We start from the raw sequence: 21,762 nt of genomic DNA, 5'->3' as shown, positions 1-21,762 counted from the left end.
TGAAGCATTGGGGTAAGAGATTTTGAAGGAATATTCTAAGGTGTAAGAAGCCTTGCTCTAGGCATATCAAGAGGCTGAGACAAAGAAGCAGTGTCAAATAGCCACGGGAGTAGTTTATCCTTCAATGCATCCTAAAACCTTTGTGGCCCTTTTGATCCTTCCTTTACACTGCCCTGCAAAAATGATACTTCTTCACTTCAGGGAAGTTCAGCATGTATGCGACTTGTAGTACTAGTGATCCTTTGAGGACTTTCTTCTTTCACAGAATGTGCTGTCTATGGATCGCAAATAAAAGTGGATAAACAGTGAAATTCAAGTCTTCTCTGGAAACAAAATCTCTGGGGAAAAAAAAGCTGACACTCAAAGACTCTGAAAAAAACAAAACCTCTTCAAATAGCTAAACAAATTGTTCAACCTGTTGCTCCCAAACCTTTCTGGCATCAGTAGCATGTTGAGCAGCAGGGAAAGAACATCTGTTGGTGCCTAGTGTTGTGTCTGATAGTGTATAGTGGCCGTCTGGTGCTCTTTGCATCTTAGCAGCCCAAAAGTTTGGTATGCTTCAGGAAGGCACCATAGTTACTCTGAACTGCTACCAGCTAGGGCCTCCTGAGCCAGAATGTCACCTTCCTGCTGCTGGGACAGGTGGCAGCATATTTGTCACTGAGATCTTACTCCACCTAGTGCACATGGAGGTGAGTTCCTGTTGAAATATTGTCTACCAGATTACTTTGTCCTACTGTTTGGCTGCCTTAGCATCTCTGTCCCCATTTTCCTGCTGCTGTGTGCTTTCTGACACTCTTAATGATTGGGATATTTACTACTTACTTTGTTGGTGTAGACTTCTGCTGAAAATGTCATCTTATAGTGCCTATGCTTGTGAATGCATGCTGCATTCGAGCTCATGGGATAGGAATCGCATCTTCTATAAAAAACAATATGTTATTTGAGTCTTGGACAACAAAATCAATTTTTGGTGTTCTACCTTCCAGACTTGTTTCACATCTTTGTGTAACACTGTAAACTATTCACAACATTGTAGATTTAAAACTGCTGCATAGTCATTTCTTTCTAATATTACTGCAATATGTCATTCTCATTCTTGTCATGATTTGTTTCTGGTTGGATCGGTTTTCTTTCATGAAAACCGATCCAACCAGATTAGACAGGCTTAGCTTAGCCCCTTGATCACAGATATAGTTCAAATAAATGAACTAAGGTTTCAAAGGCCAGTGCTGGTCACTGCAGGATGCTAAAGCGGTTGTTTCTTTTAAATGAACTCTGCTTCCTTCACTTTTCACCTTGCTGTCTTATCTCACCCCGCTGTCTTCCATCTGCCTTTTATTTCCTAAATATAGTGGTACATACTAAATCAGAACTGCTTCTGTACTAACTCTACCTTAGTTCGTACTTTGGAGTACCATCACTTTAAAGAAAAAGACAATGAGTAGATTTGGTTAATACGTTAATGCAGGTAGACACTTAATGGTAGACTGGTTATATCACCCATTATCATTTTAAAATATACTTTTCTCTGGTTGATAGTGCAGCAGTCCTCAGTAAATGTGTGTTAAATTTGAGAAGCCCACTTTTGGCAACTGTGTAAGGTTGTTGTTCTTTATTGTTCTTTAAACATTCTCAATCCCACTAAGTGGCAAAGTTTTTAAAAAGCAAAAAATATGTTTGCACAGAGATAAAACAATCATTTTTTTGGCAGGCAATTTCATCAAGAAAAAAAATGTTTTTGCTGGAGTAATATTTGAAAGGATGTCACTTGCATCTGCAGGTGTGGTTTCGCAAAGGGGCCACGCTTGTCAACTTCAAAATGATGTGAAATATGTCACCATCAATTAACCAGACTCTGGTTGTTAAAAATGATCTATTGTGCAATGCTACAAGATTGAAAAGAAGGTTACAAAAACATCTTAGGTGTTTAATACATTTTCCTTTTTTAGGTATCGCCTACAAACAACTTTTATCTGTCTGCTGTCAAAGACCTATTGTGAACAGTAACAACAATCAAAGCGGGCTTTGTGTCAGCCTTTTGCTTTTCATTGTTTGTTTTTTTGTGAATCTTATGTGCTTACATCATATTCAATAGCTTTCCTTTTTAGGTCGAGCGCGCAAGCGCTCCGACGTGTTGCAATCTATCTGTGGGCTTTTAATTACGCCCACCGCACACCCATCACTATCACACATTCAAGTTCTCGCCTTCAAAAATCCTTTGTTATCATTGGTAAGTGCTTTACGTTTGTCCCTCTTTCGGGCAGTTTTGTTACCGGCCTTGGCCATCGACTGTGTTACATGGATAATTGCACGTTTGCCGATACGTTTGACTGCGAACAAACTTCTTTTTCCTTTTGTGTCTCTCCTTCGCGCTCACGCTCATCTCAGCCGTGGCACTTTGAATTGGCTTGCTTATGTCAACTGTTTTACTTTTCATTTTCAATTTATGTGGCAAGAAAAGTCCAGTTAGGAACTTAAAACGCTAAAAGCTCTGACTGCAGCAAACGCAAGACCCGTTCCATTGGAAATGCTTGTTTTCATGTGTTTGACCCCAGGAGCATAGCTGCACTATCCTTCCGGGTGGATGGCTTGTATCCTTCCACAGTTCCACTTAAGCAAACTATTTTTTCCTTTTTCTTTAGGTTGTCTGTGAGAGTGCTTGTGCCTTCTTGCATACTCCCCTGTATGCTGCTTTGACCCTTAAGTACCCTCCCTTGTGCTATCCATATCGCTGCTCAACCAAGGTCATCTGCTGCTTCCCCGTCTCCCTCGGCTTCTTTCATTTCTTTATTTAGACAAAAATGTCATTGCTCCCACCTGCGTTTTACAGGTTGATTGTCTAAGTTTACTCCTGGGCCTCACTATTGCTCCCCCCTCCCTTTCTTGTTTAACTTTGCTTTATATTGTAGATTATTTCCCATATTTTAATTTACACTCCAAGATGGGCATCCACTATAATGGAAAGCTACATTTGAAACAAAACTAGCATTGTGTTATGATCCATTTTTGAGCACAAGTGATGGTGCATGCACATTATACATCAACATGTTTTTCCACAATGCTGTTCAGTATTGGCAATAACTAAATAATCATTTTTTTCTTGTAGAGGATGTTGAACATCGTAGGGAGAAAGCACTGGCAAAGCCAAAAGGTGAGTCCTATGGCTTACAAATGTTGGTTTACTTTGCATGATATTGATGATGTCAAAATAAACTTATTTACATGACCCAATGTTTGGTAAAGGAAGGGAGGTGCTTCGCATCTAACTAACAAAGCAAATGTACTTTGAAGGAAAGCAAACAAGCAAAATAAAGACAGAAAAAATGGGAACAACCTCATCACATACAAAATAGCAGTCTCACAGTGAGAACTACAGTGATCTTGGTGAATGGAATTCGAATTTCTCCTAAGAGAAGTTACATACTATCTTTTAGTTTCAAGCAGGATACATACCTCAAACGCTTTGGTGGATGCGGGGGGCCTCTGAAGCTCCAGCGCAAACATGCCAATGCAGAAGGCCAGGTTGTGGTACTCTACCCGCTCACTCAACACAGTCAGCAGGAAGGCGGCTTTGGATAAGGTGCTGGTTGCCACCCATGTCTGCTTGCTGGTTGAAACCTTGTTCTTCTTTCCCTATGAGAAAGAACCATTCAATGTGACATATTCTAATGTATCATTTTTGCAAAGTGTTCAGAGACAGAGATGGGGGAATAACAGTGGCAGTCAGCTAATTAAATATTGGATACACTGATTGGGTAAGCAGAGGGCATGTAATTATAATCAGATGCAGTTTTTCTGCAAACAATCAACTTAAAATGGGTGGCTAGTAAATATGACTGACTTTTTAAAACCCTCACAAACAGGCAGAAGAGCACCAAGGTTTTCCATGTGAAAATATCTTACATTTGGACACTAAAGCTTAAGGCGCTTGATTTTGTTTTCATTGACATTCTGTTCATTGTGGTGCCACATCCATAACAGATACTGAACATAGGCAACATCAATGACAAAAGGTGAATGTGTGGAAACGCTTTATACCTTGGTCTGAGGCTGTTCCACTTTAAGATCTGGAGGATTAGCCAACAGGTCCCTCGCCAGTTCAACAGTTAGTCGACAAGCTTCACTGCTGTAGCCATGGGCATAGAGAGCCTCTGCACAAGCAAAGAGGATCTGCAAGGCATAAAAAGAAAGTTGGCTACAGCTTTGTACTAAATCAAATAAAGCATGATTGAAACAAACCCACTGCATCTTATTTAGTATCAAACCCCAAACTCCTAAAACCTTGGTTAAAAAATGAGGGCTGGCAAAGGGTAAGAGTTTCCTCATGCTTTTATAGCACAAAGAATCCCTAACTCAGAGTACGTTTTAAGAGAAATTAAAAACATTGTCTTCAAGGAAAACAGTGACTTCTAAAAGTGAATACAACTTAGATGGCTTGTTTTAGAACAAACCGATGGAGCTCATGTTGGTTTTAACCTGAGTGAAATCATCTTTGTAGAAGTTCTGGGTCATGGTTTTAGCCCGTAAATGTCAGCTTAGAATGTATTTCTTTAGAGTTAAAAAACAAACAAACAAAAACAAGCATCTTTTTCACAGATGTTCACATTAAAGCAGCATCTCACACGCTGAAATAACAGAATAATATTAACACTAGCTAGATGGTACCTATTATATCAACCATGGAAAATGAAGTATGACTTGCAGTGATTCAAATCTGTGAGTTGTACTTTACACACTGAACTCTACGATCAAATATTAATTTCACTAAGCTTCCTCACTATTTTATGTAAAATGCTTTGGATTAAAGATATATAGAAGAATGGGATTATTTTTCTAAAAAAGTTCCCAAATAACACCTGACACACTGCAAACTAGCCAGTAGCATGTATTTTTCATCAGATCAAGCAAAGTGAAACTCTTCCTCAACAATCCAAACTCATAAGCATATACATTTTGACAATCGTACAATTGCATCACCTCCATCTTATTTTCTTGCTCAAGTGGTTTGATTCCAACAAAGATGTCTTGCTCCTCCTCATTTCCTCCCTCTATTTTTTCCTCTTCTTTTTCCACTTCCTTAGGATTCAGATAATAAGCCTGGTAGTCATCCTCCTCCTCCCCTTTATCACCTTCTCCATCCTCTATCACAATGCCATTCTTCCTCATCTCCCCAGGCTTTGATTCAGAGTCTTCATTCTCATCTGCTGAAACAGCATCCTCTTCTCCACTACCAACAGTTTCTTCAAATTGATCTTTTCCCACCTTTTTTTCAGAAGGTACTGACAAAGCATTAGGTTCAGGCCCCTCTGTGAAGTAAACTCCTCCTTCGTCTTCAAAATTGTCCCTGTAATTTCGAATAAGTGTTGACTCTATGAAACTAAATGTATTGCTGGCCTCTGCACCCAGGGCCAGACTGCTGTCATCAAGGGTCAACTCAGCTAGGTCTGGCTCCAGAGAACTATCTTCACTGCTCATTCTTCTCTTCCCACAATGCTTTGCAGTCAGACACTTCCCAACTGGCAGCTTTGACTTGTTTACTGGTGCTTTGTATAACATTTTTTCACACTCAGTTGACATTCGTCTCAAAATCCTCTGGGAGGCATCAGAAGTCACTTTACGCTTTCCAAGCTCTTTGGGTCTCACAGATGGCTCTTGGGAGTTTAAACGAGATCTTTCCCCAAAATGTAGGCACATCTCATGCCCTTGAGCTCTACCGGCCTCACATCCAACATCAGAGCAATGCGGCCGACAGTTTCTTTGCTGGATTGCCTTCATCCAGCACAAAGAGTTCTTTTTGTCTGTGCTGTTATACGTAATGCTGGGGATGGGGTATGCTTCTTCCCAGTTGAAGTAACAGGCCTCTACAGCTGGCTTGAATCCCTGAAAAAGTTTGTCCAGAGACTTTTTGTGCTGCCCTCTCTTGACATTTTCTATGACTTTCAATTGCCACTGACGAAGCTGAGCACAGAGGTCTCTGCGCCTGCAGAAAAAAAAACAAGATGTAGGTAGAGAGGGAAACATCAACATAATAAGAAACAGTGCACAATTAGCAATCCAACAAAGGGGCTAAATAAACTGCAATGAATTGGAAAAACGAAATACAGTACACCTTCTATGAGCTAATAATTGAGTATCTATATTGAGTGTAGGGCACTCCCAGTGAGAGGCATCACTATTTTGCCTACACAAATATCTGTGTTCTGCAAATTCAACAATCTGTACATAAATCAGCTCTTCAAAGGTCATTAGGCTTGCACAGATTATTTTGCCCAGTAGTGTGCAGTGCCTGAAATTATTATGTAACCCTCTCACAAGTTCAGACCGGCATTTCTATGTATTACCGTGTGCAGAATTGAAGAGAATGATGGCACGCCCTCTCAAAGACTTTCAATTAACACAATTTTGCAATCTTAGTGGATTCTCCATCAGGCTGGTAAGTTACTACCCTGCTTCAATTTTTGGTACAGCTGCAGATTTGCTTTTGAGGCAAGCTAAAACAAGTTAGCTTACCACTTAGATATTTAGCTGACAGGCTTTCAGCCCCACTCTTAGTTGCTAACATCTGGACACAAGCACTGTATTAACAAATGTAGACAAAAATATAGATTATTCTTACACAACAATATGGAAAAGCCAATCTAAAGGGTATTACTCAGAAATGTATACAACCATCAGAATAAATTCTAGTAAACAATGATACTGGTATACGCTCTTCGAAGTGTGGGAGAGACATATTGTATTGGTATAACACAGAAGAAAGACATTCAACTAATGGTGAGATATCAAAAGTGCTTTAACCTTTAATATTAGAAAATGCAAACACTGTGTTCATCGCATTCCACCGACATTGGGAATGCTTCTGTCTCCCACAATAAAGGAGAAGCCATGCTAGGCACATCTGCCGCAATTTATGAAGCCTCACACTCCTCTCTCTGAAGAAGAGAAGCACACCAATATTTCTCCGTGAACAGGACAAACCAAAGGTATCTGACCCCGATAACGCAACATGGAAGGGGATAGCTCCTACTGCTGTTGACAACAGTGATGCAATCCCACAACAAGTACCTAAGAAAATTACTTGCTAGTCCAACCTCTCTAGTTACTTCCCTTCTACATCTCAAAAACTAGTACTTAACAAACAGGGGGTGTTAGTCGTAGGGGTACTAATTTTACTGTTTTATGTTGAAAAGCTAAGTGCAATGTTTTATGCTCTGGGACACAAAACCCTTTCTAACAAAAGGTTTATATTTGTTTATGTTCTACAAGGGAGATAAGTGGTGGTTTGGCGCCACTGGAGAAGGGCCACCCAGACCATCCTGACGTACTACCCCCAGGGCCACGGATGTTTTGGCACTGACGAGATAGCGGGGGACGACGTGGCCCGGAGCGAGGGAGCTGGAGGCTGCGGAGACCGGCTGTGGCGAACGAACCGCAAAGAAGGGCCAGATGGGAAGGAAGTCCAGGTGGTAGGTTCGGCCTGCTTCGGGCGAGAGTAGCTGGCACGGGGCGCCCGGACCTGATGCTGAAGCGGCTCCTAAGACGAGGTGCTGAGGAATACTATACTGTTGCCCCACTCGCTGGCCGGACAGACGAGGGGTCTGAACTGGGGGGAGTAAAGCAGCCCGGGCCTGCGAGGAAGACAAGGAGCAGGCCTGGGATGTGGAGGGTCCGTGGATGCCTGGTGGCCGCGGCAATGGGCCGTCCCTTCAAGGTGAGGAGTCCAGGCGGAGGAGGAGCCTGACGAACAGGGGAGGTTCCCCCCGCCACCCCCGATCCAAGTCCTTGGCCCGGTGACCCTCGGCTGGGGGGAGCTAGAGGCACTGAAGCGCAGACCACAGGCGACTGGATGACTGGCCTCTCCGTGTCACCTGGAACCTGAGGTACAGACAGGTTTGCCCGAGTTGGAAGTGAGGGACCGGCCTGCAGGAGCAGCTGGTGCCGACAGAGGGAACACTAGAGGTCTACCACTGACCAGAAGGTGGCTGGCCCTCCTGCTGAGACTAAGGTGCCCCTTGTACGATAGCCCTGGACATAAGATAGCTGTGAAGGGCGGAGGGCAGGCCATGCAACTGGACCGGGTGTCGCTGCTGGGAATGAAGAGGGGCTCTCCACGGGGAAGCACTGCAGCAAAGCAGGTGAGAACTCCTAAGGACTGTGATTAAATGGACAGAGCTGAGCTAAGTCAGAGTTTCCCAGCTGAGAGCGATGGCAGCATTCATCAAAGGCATACAGAAACCCGAATTAAACCTAGGGGGTGCAAGGAGCGGAGCGCGTGGACAAGGAACTACAGAGAGCGGCAGCCCTCATTGCTGCCTTCTGGCTTGTGCTGGACCTAGATGACTCCTGTAGCCCATCTCCCAGTGGTAAAAATGGGGAAACAAGCAGAAGGAAGAACCCTGATGCAGAGGGCCATGCTGCAAATGGGAAGCAGTGAGAAACACTGCAAAAGGGCAGGAGATTTGGTATCCACGGAGGGACCGTCCTCAAACCTGTCTCTTCATGATTTTGTAAAAGCTATCACGGCCTCCCGTGAGGCCCTCGAGTCCAAAATAAGCACCTTGGCAACGGACCTGGGCATACAAGAGAATCAGAGGAGACTAGCAGAGAGAGTCACGTTAGCAGAGCGAGATCTCACCGACACTCCGCCTGCTCTATCCTCGGCAGACAGCCACCTACCCGCATTGGAACAAAAGGTGAAGACTCTTGAAGTTCACGCAGAAGATGCGGAAAACAGATCTCGCCGGAACAATATAAGATTCAGCGCAATGACATGACTTCCTACCTGGAGAACTGGATCTGCACTGAGGTGGCGCCGGAGGGGATATCCCTTTTTTATGCATTCGAGAGAGCGCATAGGGTGCCGGCCAGACAGCCGCCTCCGGGGGCCCCTCCGTGGCCGATAGTGGCCAGACTGCTATACTACAGAGACTGAGACCATATCCTTGGGCAAGCTAGAAAAAGAGGAGAGCTGACAGTGGAGAAAAGTGCGGTCCCCATCTTCTCTGACTTCTCACGGGATGTGCAAAAACAATGGGGCACATTTCTGGAGATAAAGAGACAGCTGCGTTCTTTGAACATCTCCTACGCTATGCTCTTCCCAGCCACGCTGAAGGTGGCAGAGGGGAGGGGAGCACACTTCTTCTGGACTCTGCAGGAGGCATGTGACTGGCTGGATGGGCAATTTAGGGCAGACCTGGGGCGTGGCCAAGCTGCCGAAGGTGGCGCACGCCTAATTCGTCTACTCCGGAGGGGCCGGAACTTCGTCCTTTATCCTGCGCCGCCCGCGGAGCAAACTAAAAAAGAAAAGAAGCGAAGACCCGCGTGAGGGAGCCGGGCATCAGCAGAGCCCGGAGCGGGCCCTCCTGCGCGCATCGGTGGCGTGTGGCGAGTCCCCGGGCCTGGGGCCTGCCTACACACTGGTGCCGGGAGCTGGGCGGAGGAGAGAGCCGGTGCGCGGCCAGCCTTGCGGCCGCGCGCCTTTGTGGAGGCACCGCCCGCGGATTGGGAGATCGAGGCAGCCCCCCCTCCCTCCGCTACTGAAAAAGTGGATGGGGCAGCCGAACTGGAGGTCCGCGTGCTCCCGTGGCCGAGGTGACGCAGCCCTAGCTGCGGGCGGGCCCTCTGCCTCCCCTTCCTTCAAAATCAGGGGAGGCGGACCAGAGGCGACTGGAGCAGAAACCTGTGCTGCCCTGGGCCCCAGGGCAAAGCTGGGGGCCAGAATGAAATGAAGACCTGACGGGACACCGTGGCCCCTGTTGTGGTGGACACGCGCCTAGACCGACGACACAGGTTAGAGGGCCGGACCTGGCGTTTGGGGTGCCCCCCCTGGCGGAGGAGAGCATTGGGGACCCTGGCAACATGAGGCAAGGAGCGGATACGGGAAGCCTCTTGGCGGGCAACAGGGCCTGGGATGGCCCCCCGTGGGAGCGATGGAGTTGCCCTGGGGCTGGGGTCTTGCCCGAGGGGCCCCATGCGGAGAGACGTCTGAGTTCGCTCGGCTGCGTCTGGGCTGAGGAGGATCCTGGGGTGGCCCTTGCAGGAGCGCGCCCCCCTTGAGGAACTGTGTATCAACGGACAGCAACCGGCCCAGAAGTAAGGTACAGCGACGCAGCGCTTCACGTTGCCTCGTTGAAGGTGGATGGCCTGCCTGACGGGGCTCCCTGGCGCAGATAAGGAAACGGTCTGCGGTCCCTCACGAGATGGCCCCCAGGATAGTGATCTGTAGCGGGCGTCTTGGTTGTCTGGACCGGATCGGGCCCTGAGGCGGACATTGCCACGGTCAGGTCAGTGATGTTCCTTCAGACCAAACGAGGCGCGCCCTGTACCTATTGTGAACCAGAGCGAGGGAGCACCGGTCCCGGTGCTACTGAGATTGGGCCTGGGAACCTTCACGGGCCTTGAATTGTGCTGGAGACCGAGGCTCTGGGTGGAGGAACCCCTGGGCTGGCACACTGGACTCTGATTCGTCCCCTGGGGGAGCGATCACCTGCACACCCAATGTCCCCTAAGAACCACCATAAGGCTAGAGTCATGGACAGCGCAGCAGCCCCCGGGCACGGAGGGAGGGACGCACGGGACCTGCCGCAGATCAAAGTACAAGACACCCTGGACAAAATACTAGGCGCGATAGAAGACACTAAATTGACACTGCAACACGACATCAATCAGGTCGCGGTTGAGCTGGGCCTCCTGAGGGCTGACCACCACAAGTTATCAGACAGAGTCAAAGAGACAGAAACCACATTGGTTGACATCGCACCAAAACAAAATGACCTGCAGGCCGAAATGACACACCTCAGAGACAGAGTGACACGCCTAGAACAAGGAGCAGAGGATGCAGAGGGGAGAAGCCGTCGGAATAACATGCGAGTGGTGGGTCTCCCGGAGGGAGCCGATGGATCGAATATGGTGGAATTCCTTGAAAAATGGTTGAGCACAGTAGTGGTGCCGGGTCGGCTGACCCCCTTCTACACCCTGGAAAGAGCACATCGGGTGCCCTCGAGACCCCTGGTGCCGGGCAGGCCCCCCCGGGTGGTGATCGCTAGACTACTACACTACAGAGACAGGGACATATTACTGCAAAGGGCACAAGAAGAGTGCCCATTTAAAGTAGCAAATGGTGAAGTCACACTCTTTCCCGATTTCACAGTAGAGCTACAGAGCAAGCGTGCCTCATACATTGCAGTCAAAAGGGCCCTAAGAAACGAAGGTATTCAATATTCGCTGCTGTACCCAGCTAGACTGAAAGTAATGCTAGAAGGTAAAACAACATTTCTTCAGTCCCCTGAGGAGGCATGGGAGTGGCTGGAAGCCCGTGGGGTGCAGATGGAGCGGTTTCGGGGGTTGGGGGGGTTCTGGTTAGAGGTGGACCGCGCCGACCCCCCAGGGGGCGACATGCCCGAAGCTCCCCCCGTATGGCACCATCCCGGAACCAAAAAGAGAGTGGCAGCAGAGCGGCACTAGAGGCAGCGGCCCGTATGAGTGGAGAGGGGTCCCCCCCTGAGGGCTCTGGAGGGGAATCGGACGAGACCGTGATATCGGCAGCGGGGGGCTCGGCCAGCTCGGTGCAAGCCCCAATAGTAACCCCACGGACTGCAGACGATCTCTGATGCCCAAAGGCTTATTGGACAACCCGGGGTGGCTGAAACTGATGTACTAAAGGCCTCTCCGTGCAGGGCCACCCCCCTACTGGAATCTCGCCCGTACAGGCAGACTGGCAAGAACAGCAACTAAAAGTTGACACAAGCTGCACTGTTGCACAGGTTTTCTTTTTTTGGGCAGCCTACTGTTTGAGAGGCGCCCTGGGGAGGGGGAGTTGGGATAGGCAGTTACAAGTTAGGATGGCAAGGGGTGGAGAATGGTCGGAAAACAGCAGAATTCCATCAACGAGCAGGGGAGAGCCGAAAGCAAAGGTGGTAAAGTGCAGCCGACATAAATCTGTAAAACACCAACATGACAGAATACAACTTCTTAACGTGGAACGTTAGGGGGATGGGGTCACCGAACAAACGACACAAAATACTGGCTTACTTAAAAAGGAGGAATATACAGGTGGCAATGCTACAGGAGACCCACCTGGCGGCTGAGAGGCTGAGACGCAGATGGAGGGGGCGGGTGTTCGCAACAGAGTACTCAGCATACGCAAGGGGAGTGATGATCTGGGTCCGGGCAGGGGTCCCCCTAGAGATAGAGGCCTCCAACATAGACCAAGAGGGGAGGTTTGTGATTCTGGAGGGAAGGTTGCACTATATACCGATAGTCCTATGTTGCATGTGTGCCCCCAATCAGGACCAGATCCCCTTTCTGACGAGATTGTCGAGCCACCTCACCCGCCAGAGGAGAGGGGAGCTCTTGGTTGGAGGGGATTTCAATAGTATATTATTAGATTTAGACTTGGATAGGTCAACTCCCCCGCTGAAGGGGGCAGTGACAAGCAAGATAGCCGCGAAACTTAGTGAATGGTTGGACTCGTGGGGGCTAATGGACATCTGGCGGGAACAACATTTGCACGACAAGGACTACTCATTCTACTCGGGCCTTCACCGACTCCATACCAGAATTGACAGGGTGGTTTCTACAGCAGACCTTATACGGGGGATGGTTCACTCAGAATATCTGGGCAGTACACTGTCCGACCACAACCCCCTACTGGTAACATGGAGGGCAACAGAGGTTAGGCCCCCCCCATCCCGGCCTGGAGACTGACCCCTGCAGCGCTTGAGGATCCAGCATATAGAGACACCCTGAGACAGCATCTGACAGATCACATTCAAACAGTGGATCCACCACTTCTAGATCAATGGAATGGGAAGCCCTTAAGTTGGTGACAAGGGGTTTTTGTCTGGGACAATCAGCCGGAGTTCGCCGCACACTTGAAAGGGAACTGACCAAGCTAGAGAAGATAATACATGAGAGGGAACTGGGACAGGGGGCGGACACACCAGAAAACGAGGAATACAATCAGGCAAGAAGGGACCACTCACCGATCGAAGTGCAACTCAGATGCCACAATACACAAAAATATTTCGCCTCCTTACAGTTTGAAGAGGGTAGGTCTGGGAAAATGCTAGCGTGGTTGGTAAGACCGGGTGGGGAGACCGAGCCCATAATAAATGTGCTGGATAAGGAAGGGATAGCCAGAAATAGACCAGGTACTGTAAATGACGCATTTAAAGAATATTATACCTATCTCTATGGGAAACCGGCTGAAATCAGCACAGAAGTCTTTGATAATTACTTACAACAGATACCCATACAGAGCTTGGCGACCGAAGACAGGAATAGCCTGGGGGGCCCAGTAACGTGGGCGGAGGTCAGTGAAGCTATAGCGCAACTAGCCCCTGGGAAGACCCCGGGGACAGACGGCCTCCCCATGGACTTCTACAAAAAATTAGATAAACAGCTGGCTCCCCAGCTGGTAGAGATGTATTCAGAAGCTCTACGAATGGGGATAATGCCGGGCACCATGAGAGAGGCACTGGTGATCCCACTCCCTAAGACAAAATCAAAGCAGCCGTCGGTGACCGACTTCTGCCCCTTGTCAATGCTAAATAGTGATTTTAAAATACTAAGCAAGATCATGGCTAACTGTCTGCTTAACCATGTACCAATTCTTGTACATGAAGATCAGAATGGTTTTGTCCCGAATCGCAGCACCTCCTTGAACCTGAGGCGTCTCTTTGCGGTTCTGAATATGCCTAGCGATGCGAGACCCGCAGCGGGGGTATTGCTGGCGGTGGACTTTGAGAAGGCGTTCGACTCGGTCAGGTGGGACTACTTAAGAGCAGTGATGCTCCGTATGGGAATGGGTGAGGGTTGGGTCAGATGGGTGGACCTACTATACACGTCACCGCTGGCAAGAGTGAGGACAGGCAAGACGGTATCAGACACCTATCCGATTTACAAGGGGACCAGACAGGGCTGCCCATTATCCCCACTGTTGTTCGCCCTGGCCATCGAGCCGCTGGCGTCCCAGATGCGACAGGACGGCGTAGGTAGAGGAGTGGAATGGGGACACCAACAGCATATCATCTCGCTGTATGCTGATGATATACTTGTCTATCTAAGGGACGGAGAGGGGGACCTCCCATGGGCGTTGGGAGTGCTGGAAAACTATGGGAATATCTCTGGACTACGCCTTAACCGTAGCAAAACATGTGTGTTCCCAAGTCATCGTGTGGTGAACGCCCGACAACATGCCCTGGGGATATGATTTGGGCCCCACGAACCTTCAAGTATTTGGGTATACAGGTATTTCACGATAGGACAGACTTGTTCGAGGGTAACCTGGGTAGAGCACTACAATCCCTGAAGTCTTCGGTTGGGTTCAGGCGGTCGCTAAAATGAACGATAATGGCCAGAATAGCATTATCTAAAATGGTCATGTTGCCCCGCCTCCTATATTACTTCGCTAATTTGCCCCTTCTGATACCAGCAGCATGGTTCCATGAACTTAACACTCTACTCAGGGAACTTATATGGGATAATGGGCAAAGACGCACCTCGCTCTCGATACTATGCAGACCAACTGGCCAAGGGGGTCTAGGAGCCCCAGATTTTGAAGCCTACCACTTGGCATCCCAGTTGCAGTGGGTAGCCAGATAGCTTACAGGTAAGGGTCAGCTGGAGAGATGCACCGCCCCAGCGGTTGAGGATATAAACCGGTTCATCGCACGAATGACGAATAGGAAGCTCCCTCCCCACACGCACAGCCTGATGACAAGAGTGGCACTTGCGTGTTGGGAGAGGTGCGCAAAAAGGGTGGGTGTGGGCCCCCGTACTCCCCGGCTCTACCCCTAGCAGCACTTGCGATTGAAACAGGAGGGAAGAACCTGGGGGACTTGAGTATCGGACCCTGGAGGAGAGTGGGAATAGAAACTATGGGAGACCTGTTCCATGAGGGAGTACGGAGATCCTTCGCTAACCATGTCGATAATGGAATCTCCCTGGGGCAGTTTCTTCTGTTCCATAAATTGATGTACACATTGAAAATGCATTGGATCACGGTCAATGCAGAACCGGCCACCCACAGGGTGTTGCATCTCCTATTGACATCAGGCGAGGAGACCCATCTGATCACTAAACTATATCGAGCTCAAATTGAGGATGCACTAGACTCCCTGTGGCCACTGAGAGAGAGATGGGGGAGGATACTCAGTAAGGAACCGTCCGATGCAGAGTGGAACAGAGCCCTAGCTTATCCCCGGATTGTCGCTCGCAGCACGCGACTGCGTTATATACAATACAATTACTTGCACAGAACGTACCTCACCCCACATCGATTAACAGTAATTTATGGGGGAGATCCAAGGACGTGTCGTAGATGTAAAATCGTAGATGCAAACTTTGACCACATGGTATGGATCTACCCTGAGATCCAGCAGGGGTGGGGTGAGGTGAGGTGATGTCTGACCTATCAAGACTCCTTAACATGAACCTGAATCCGACCCCCGACGTGTGCTTATTGGGCTATGGGGTTGATCTACCAAGGGGAAGGGTGGAGATCCGCTTCCTGAACCTGGCCCTGGTTCTGTACAGGAGACAAATCGCGAAGAACTGGAAAGCACAGCCCCCCCCCCCCAGGCCAGGTGGAGACAAGACGTTACAACATGGGCAAGAGCGGCACTCCAGGTTCTGAAGTGCGAGGAGGGGAAGGGGCTGCGCCGCCACCCTATTGCACAGGAATGGGAAATAGCAGTGACAAGCTGGAGCAATATAGTGAGAGTAATGGACGCAGATACAGACGCACCAACAGTAGGAGAAACTGGGTAAACAATGGGGAGGAAGGGATATTACCTCACCCACCAAGATATGGAGAGGTTGGACAGTGATGAGACCGAGACTGAATAGGAGGCGGATCATTAATGGATAGAGCCCAGGACATTGAGTAACAGACAGATTGGATACGGTAGAACCCCACCCACCTGAAATTAGATAAAGTTTAGGAGCACTGACACCATATAAATAAAAAAAATAAAAAAATAAAAAAAGACAAAACAAGAATGTGGCACCCCCCTGCGTAAGCAATCACCACCCCCTACAATGCCATCAGGTTCAAGTTTAAGTTAATAATGGTTTGATACGAGTTAAATATGTTGTATAGTAACTAGAGTATCACAGCACTACAGCATCCAGCCAATAGGACACCACACAAAGAAGATGCACTACTAATGCTATACTCCTACATAATTTTAAAATATAAACGTTATCGAATAATGAAGCAGAGCAACTAAGCAATGTAGACAATGGTGATGTTAACACTAGATGGTATCTGTTAAGGGGGTGCAAAGAGAGAGGAGGAGAGCCACCACAGCTGTGGCATCCTTGAGTGGAGGTGAGGCCAGCCCCCCTGCTGAGACTGGCAAGGGTAGCGTGGAGCTATCGGTAGTAACAATGGGGACCTCAGAGGACATCATCTGAAGCTCCTCAGCAAAACAGAGACGGAAACTGCAGAGGACACCTCATATTGCTCAAGGGTGATCGGACCCAGTCGTTCAATTGCCATGCGAGACCCGGTGGTAGGAGACCTGGGACTGAGGAACCCTGCACCGCCTTAGGCCTGATCGCGCTTGCCTTACAGGGAGTTCTTAGTTCAATTACTAGTTTGGATTGGGGGTTGTTTTCTCACCTGTCCTGGGGAATGGGAGTTGGGTTGTTATCTGGTTGTTGAGTTATGGGAATTCTGACGCTGCACCCATAGGGGAGAGATATGGTCAAGGGATGGTTAGACACAATGAGCTGCATGCAGCAGTGATATGTGCATCAGGAACTGTATAACAAGCAGGCCAGATGGGGGCACCACCAAACTATAAGATTGTGTCCTGGAATATTAGGGGCATGCACACCATGACTAAATGGTACAAAGTGTTCTCCTACCTACAGACAAGAGGGACTCACAAAGTAATGCTGCAAGAAACACACAACTGCCTCAGAGGGGATGGCTTTGCAGAGACGATAGAGGTGTCAGTTGTACTATACATCCTACTCCTCCTACGCTTGGAGAACCCTCATCTGGGTTAGGACGGGAGTCCCTTTCCAGAAAACAGGGGCAGTCACAGACCCTAAAGGCCGATTTTTAGTGGTCACCGGCCACCTGGAGGGGTGTGACATAGCTCTAATTAGCATATATGCACCAAATACTGATCAGTGAACATTCCTGGGGCAACTTTCAGGTGCACTGGCCCCTTAGTACAGACTGTATTGATAGGGGAGACTTCAATGTAGCACATCCTGACATGGATAGATCACATCTCCCCTTGATGAGCTGCCAGTGCGTTTCGGTGGGGATTGATGGACTCGTGGCAATGTCTCTACCTACACACTAGGGACTATTCCTTCTTTTCAAATAGGAATAACTTACATATCCAATTAGACACATTCCTCTGTATCCCGGAAGTACATGGCCAGGTTCGGGAGGTGGAATACCTAGAGAGGATGGTCTCTGACCACAACCCTGTCCTTCTCCATCTACTTTGGAGAGAGCCGAACCACGCATACCGACCTGGCGGCTGAAGCCAGAATCTCTGGAAGACCCTGTCTTCCAGGAACAGATGTGGGACATATTAGGCGGGGAATGAGGAAACTGTATCTTCTCCCCAGATTCTATAGGATGCCTTCAAAGTAGTGATATGAGGAAGCTGTATAGCTGAATCTATAGGGATATGGAGGACATTACTAGGGGAAGTCATCACTGCGGAGAGCGAGCTACGGGCACTTGAAAAACGGCAGCTGGGTCACCCGGAGCTGCAGCAGGAGGTACTTGAAGCGAGGGAGAAAGTAGCAGGGCATACTGAGAGGTTCCGTAGCTTTGACTTTAAGAGCTATATGATAAGGGTGCATGCTGAAAGTGACAAGAAGAGCACACTAATGTCATGGTTGGCTAACCCCTGGAAAAGGGGGTCACTAATTATGGAAATTAATACCTCTACAGGGCAGAGAGTATACCGACAAGAAGAGATCTGCCAACATTTTTATAGATACTACACCTCTCTCTATACCAGCCTAACACAAAGCAGAAAGGCTGACATACGAGCCTTAGTGGAACCACTACCAAGCCGGAACCTCACTGTTGAAGAAAAGGAGGCATTGGGAGTGGGCATCGAAATCACGGAAATCCGAGCGGCCATAAAGGGCCTCCCTAGAGGAAAAACCCCAGGCACAGATGGGCTCCCCATAGAATTCTATGCTGCGTATGCTGGCGACCTGGCCCCCAGACTTATGGCACTATACAAAGCAGCAAAAGACCGAGGGCGTCTGCCTGACACGGCAAAACAAGTGCTGATAGTCCCACAGCTGAAGCTTGGCAGACCGGCGCACAGTAGCAAGGCCTATAGGCCGCTATCAATGCTCAATACGGACTATAACATCCTCAGTTGGGTCCTCGCGACGAGACTGCTGCCTTTCATGACTCGCCTGGTCCACAATGACCAAGCAAGGTTTATCCCCACACGGAACACAGCCCAGAATGTCCGTCTTATCAATCTCCTCTAACACGGACATCCCAGACAGAGCATCAGTAACCGTATTTGCTGTCATTATAGAGAAGGCCTTTGACAGTTTGGAATGGCGATATCTGTATTAAGTACTAGAACATCTGGGGGTTATGTTTACTGGCTGGGCCACGATTTCAGAATTATCCAGAGTGGAGAGAGCCACATGTCAGGGATGTCCCCTCTTGCCCTTGCTGTTTGCGCTACCTATCGAGCCATTGGCTAGCCAGGCGTGGACAGCTCACTGGTATCACGTATTACTGCATGGAGATACCTCCCATTGCATACAGCATCTGCAGTGCTCTATGCAGATGATCTGGTCATGTTCCTGTGAAACACAGCATAGGAACTATGGGGAGCCAGGAAACGCCTAGGAAAATCTGTCTTGATTGCGTGGCTACAGGTGAATTGGCAAAAATCGCATCTCTACCCATGGACAGCAGACCTACACCCACCTGAGAACTTATGCCATGTTCCCTGGGAACCTAGGTGCATATCCTATCTAGAAGTCAGAGTGTATCACAATAGAGCTGATCTACTAGAGGGCAATATAGGCAAAGACACTAGAGCGCTGAAAACTAATCTGACTTCTGAAGGACGCTACCTTTGTCTGTCACAGGGAGAATAGCATTGCTCAAAATGGTGGCCCTGCCAAGGCTACTGTACTACTTTGTGGTTCTACTGCTTTGGATCTCTCCTGCGGTCTTTGGGGAGCTGGATTCCCTGATCACTGCATTCATATGGGGACCCGGATGGTGCCGAGTGGCCCTGGCTACCATGAAAAGACTGCAGACAGAAGGGGGACCAGCGGGCCCAGACTACGAGTCATACTATCTGGTGGCCCAACTTCAATGGCTAACCCAGTGGATAGCAGGGTGCAGGATACCGAAAAGCAGTGTGAATCCAATGGTCCCACACCTCCCTCAACTTGTGGGAACCCTACTGAAATTCACACGACCCACTCCTACAGACACTCCTGAGGTCCAGGTCATATGAAAATCCTGGAATAGATGTCTCCAAAAAACTGGTATGGACATCCCTTATGCTCCTGATATACCAATGGCTTGGCTGCTCTGGGTGCCCCACTGTGGAGACTGGGAGGGGATTGCATCCTGGGTAGACACAGGAGCTACAAGACTGGGGGGGACTTGTACAGGGATAGGGAGCTTCTCCCTTTGAGGGGTTCCAGCAGGAGTACAACCTCCTACGTGAACATTTGCGACTCAATTGCAATATTACCCTCACTATCCACAAGTATTGGCACCCTGGGCGAACGGAGCCATGGCCACAAGGTGTAAGCAATTACATAGTAATTTCAGGGCAGTAACTTGCCTATATGGGGCAATCCGAGCTGGAACATTGCGCCCCTTGGAGACTCTGATAACAAAGTGGGAGGTTGATCTAGGGATCCCAATACCGGAGAGGGACTGGGAACTAATTCTAAAGAGAATATCAAAAGTATCTAGAAATGCCCAATTTAAATGAATAACCTTCTACATACTACATAGAACGTATCTCACCCCTAGGCTTCTCCACAAACATTTTTTAAGTAGCTGATGCTAGGTGTCCACGATGCGGGGGCAGCAGCCCAATTTTTACATATGATGTTGTCTTGTCTGAACTTAACCACCTATTGGAGGGAAATAACGGCCTACATGGATGTCCCTTGTACACCTGGGCATTGTCTTCTTCACTGGTTCCCTCACACCCCCAAGAATAGGGCCCCCAGTGGACTACAGGATCTCTCATATACACTGGCTAAGAGGGAGATAACAAGGAAGTAGAAGCACCCAGGTGGCTCTAGACTTGCTAGCTTGAAGAGGGAATTAGAGCACTTGGCGGAGAATGAGTGCATAATATTAATAATACGAGAGGCCAGACAGGTTAGAGGATCACCAGACTTGGCACAGAATTGAGAGCGCTTAGTGGACCACCTAAAAGATATGGGTCAGCTGACCCTGGGATGCTCCCTACGGGCCTCACCAATAGTTCCCCCCTGACGATCCAAGAAGCTGAGCGAGCTTCAGGTACACTCAATCAGTAGAACTGCTGACATCACGCACTCACTCCCATGCTGATTTATGATAGACACGCATATACAAACGTATCACACTCGACAAAGGTACACCTCAAAACCAGGGAGGCCACACGGGGCTAGGGAGGGAAGGGGTGGGGGGATGGAGCTAAACTGAATAAACGGAACATAGCGGAACTGAATTTCCCCCTCTAAGTATAATGTATGTAACATGCTTAATTGTTGCAAAACTCAATAAAATCTGTTTAAAATAAATACAAGGGAGACAAACTTGTAGCTCTAGTGTACGTACTACTAGGACCCTATGTTTTTCACAACTTTCTCACTGTGTCCAAATATGCCATGTTCATGGAAAGAGTGGCAGATTCTTCCACAAAGATAACTATGTTCGTTGTATTTGACCAGCCTTAAAGTAGTTAAAAGCAGTTTGATTTTTTCTGTCTGGCAAGAGCGGCGTACTTTGATGCTCTAATCAGATTAAAGGCAGATGGTAGTTCACATCTCTGCAACGGGAAGTGCGAGCAGAAGCGGACAAGTGCCAGGAATCAGCTAATCCTGCCCAAGGCACTGTAACCAACCTTAAAGGAATAAGGGACAGTATCAGAAATGCAAGCAAAGGCTCTGCTCTCCCAGAGCAGACTTAAAATGCTGTAACCAGCAGGCTTAAGCAACACTCTCTGCTGGCTTTGATCAGCAATCAGACACATTCTATCAGAAGTTGTCTAGGACAGGAAATTACTGCTATGGTCTACTATTGTTTCAGAACTGGCTTTAGGTAGCTGATACAATGGCTATAAGTGAGCATAGCTTATTTGGGGGTGGGGCAAACAGAAGAGATCTGAAGGAAAGTTCACTTGTGGAGCCACAAAATAAAATGTGTTTTTTGCAAGACTCACAGGTCAGAGAAGAGCTGGGCTAAATAAAATAAAAACTCCAAAGTCTGTTACATCGTTGTGCTCACCAAAACAATTTTGCTTTCATCACATTGTCTCTTTTTAACCTGAAATATTATTGATTACTAATAATGAGCACGGAAATTATCAGAATGGAAATTCTAGAAGGTGAGTAGGATAATTACTTATATAAACTAGAAACAACAAGGGTCTAAGAAAAGTATTAGGCTTGAATGGAGGAGTGAGGACATAAGGATGATATAAAAGTAGGCAGTACTGTTCCTGCACTGCCAAGCGCTTGGTCTCTCACTCTCAGATGTGCAGTGTTTGCCTGGTTAGGTTT

At 48.1% G+C, this 21,762-nt stretch overlaps 1 protein-coding gene across 2 annotated transcripts in view; it reads right to left on the bottom strand.

Annotated features, from left to right (window-relative positions):
- The window catches only part of ZSWIM8 (zinc finger SWIM-type containing 8), a 2,332,791-nt gene that overhangs the window by 1,659,252 nt on the left and 651,777 nt on the right, over positions 1-21,762 (bottom strand). For both annotated transcript variants that reach the window (XM_069240531.1, XM_069240532.1), the window contains exons 10-12: positions 4,981-5,983; positions 4,042-4,173; positions 3,457-3,636 (exon numbers count right to left, since the gene is read on the bottom strand). In XM_069240531.1, the coding sequence (XP_069096632.1) occupies positions 3,457-3,636; positions 4,042-4,173; positions 4,981-5,983 (1,315 nt within the window). The remainder of the gene's footprint in view (positions 1-3,456; positions 3,637-4,041; positions 4,174-4,980; positions 5,984-21,762) is intronic.

The sequence above is a fragment of the Pleurodeles waltl genome, chromosome 6, assembly GCF_031143425.1.
Source record: "Pleurodeles waltl isolate 20211129_DDA chromosome 6, aPleWal1.hap1.20221129, whole genome shotgun sequence".
NCBI lineage: Eukaryota > Metazoa > Chordata > Amphibia > Caudata > Salamandridae > Pleurodeles > Pleurodeles waltl.
Note: the sequence above shows the minus strand (reverse complement) of the source record. Positions and strands in the feature narration are given on the sequence as shown.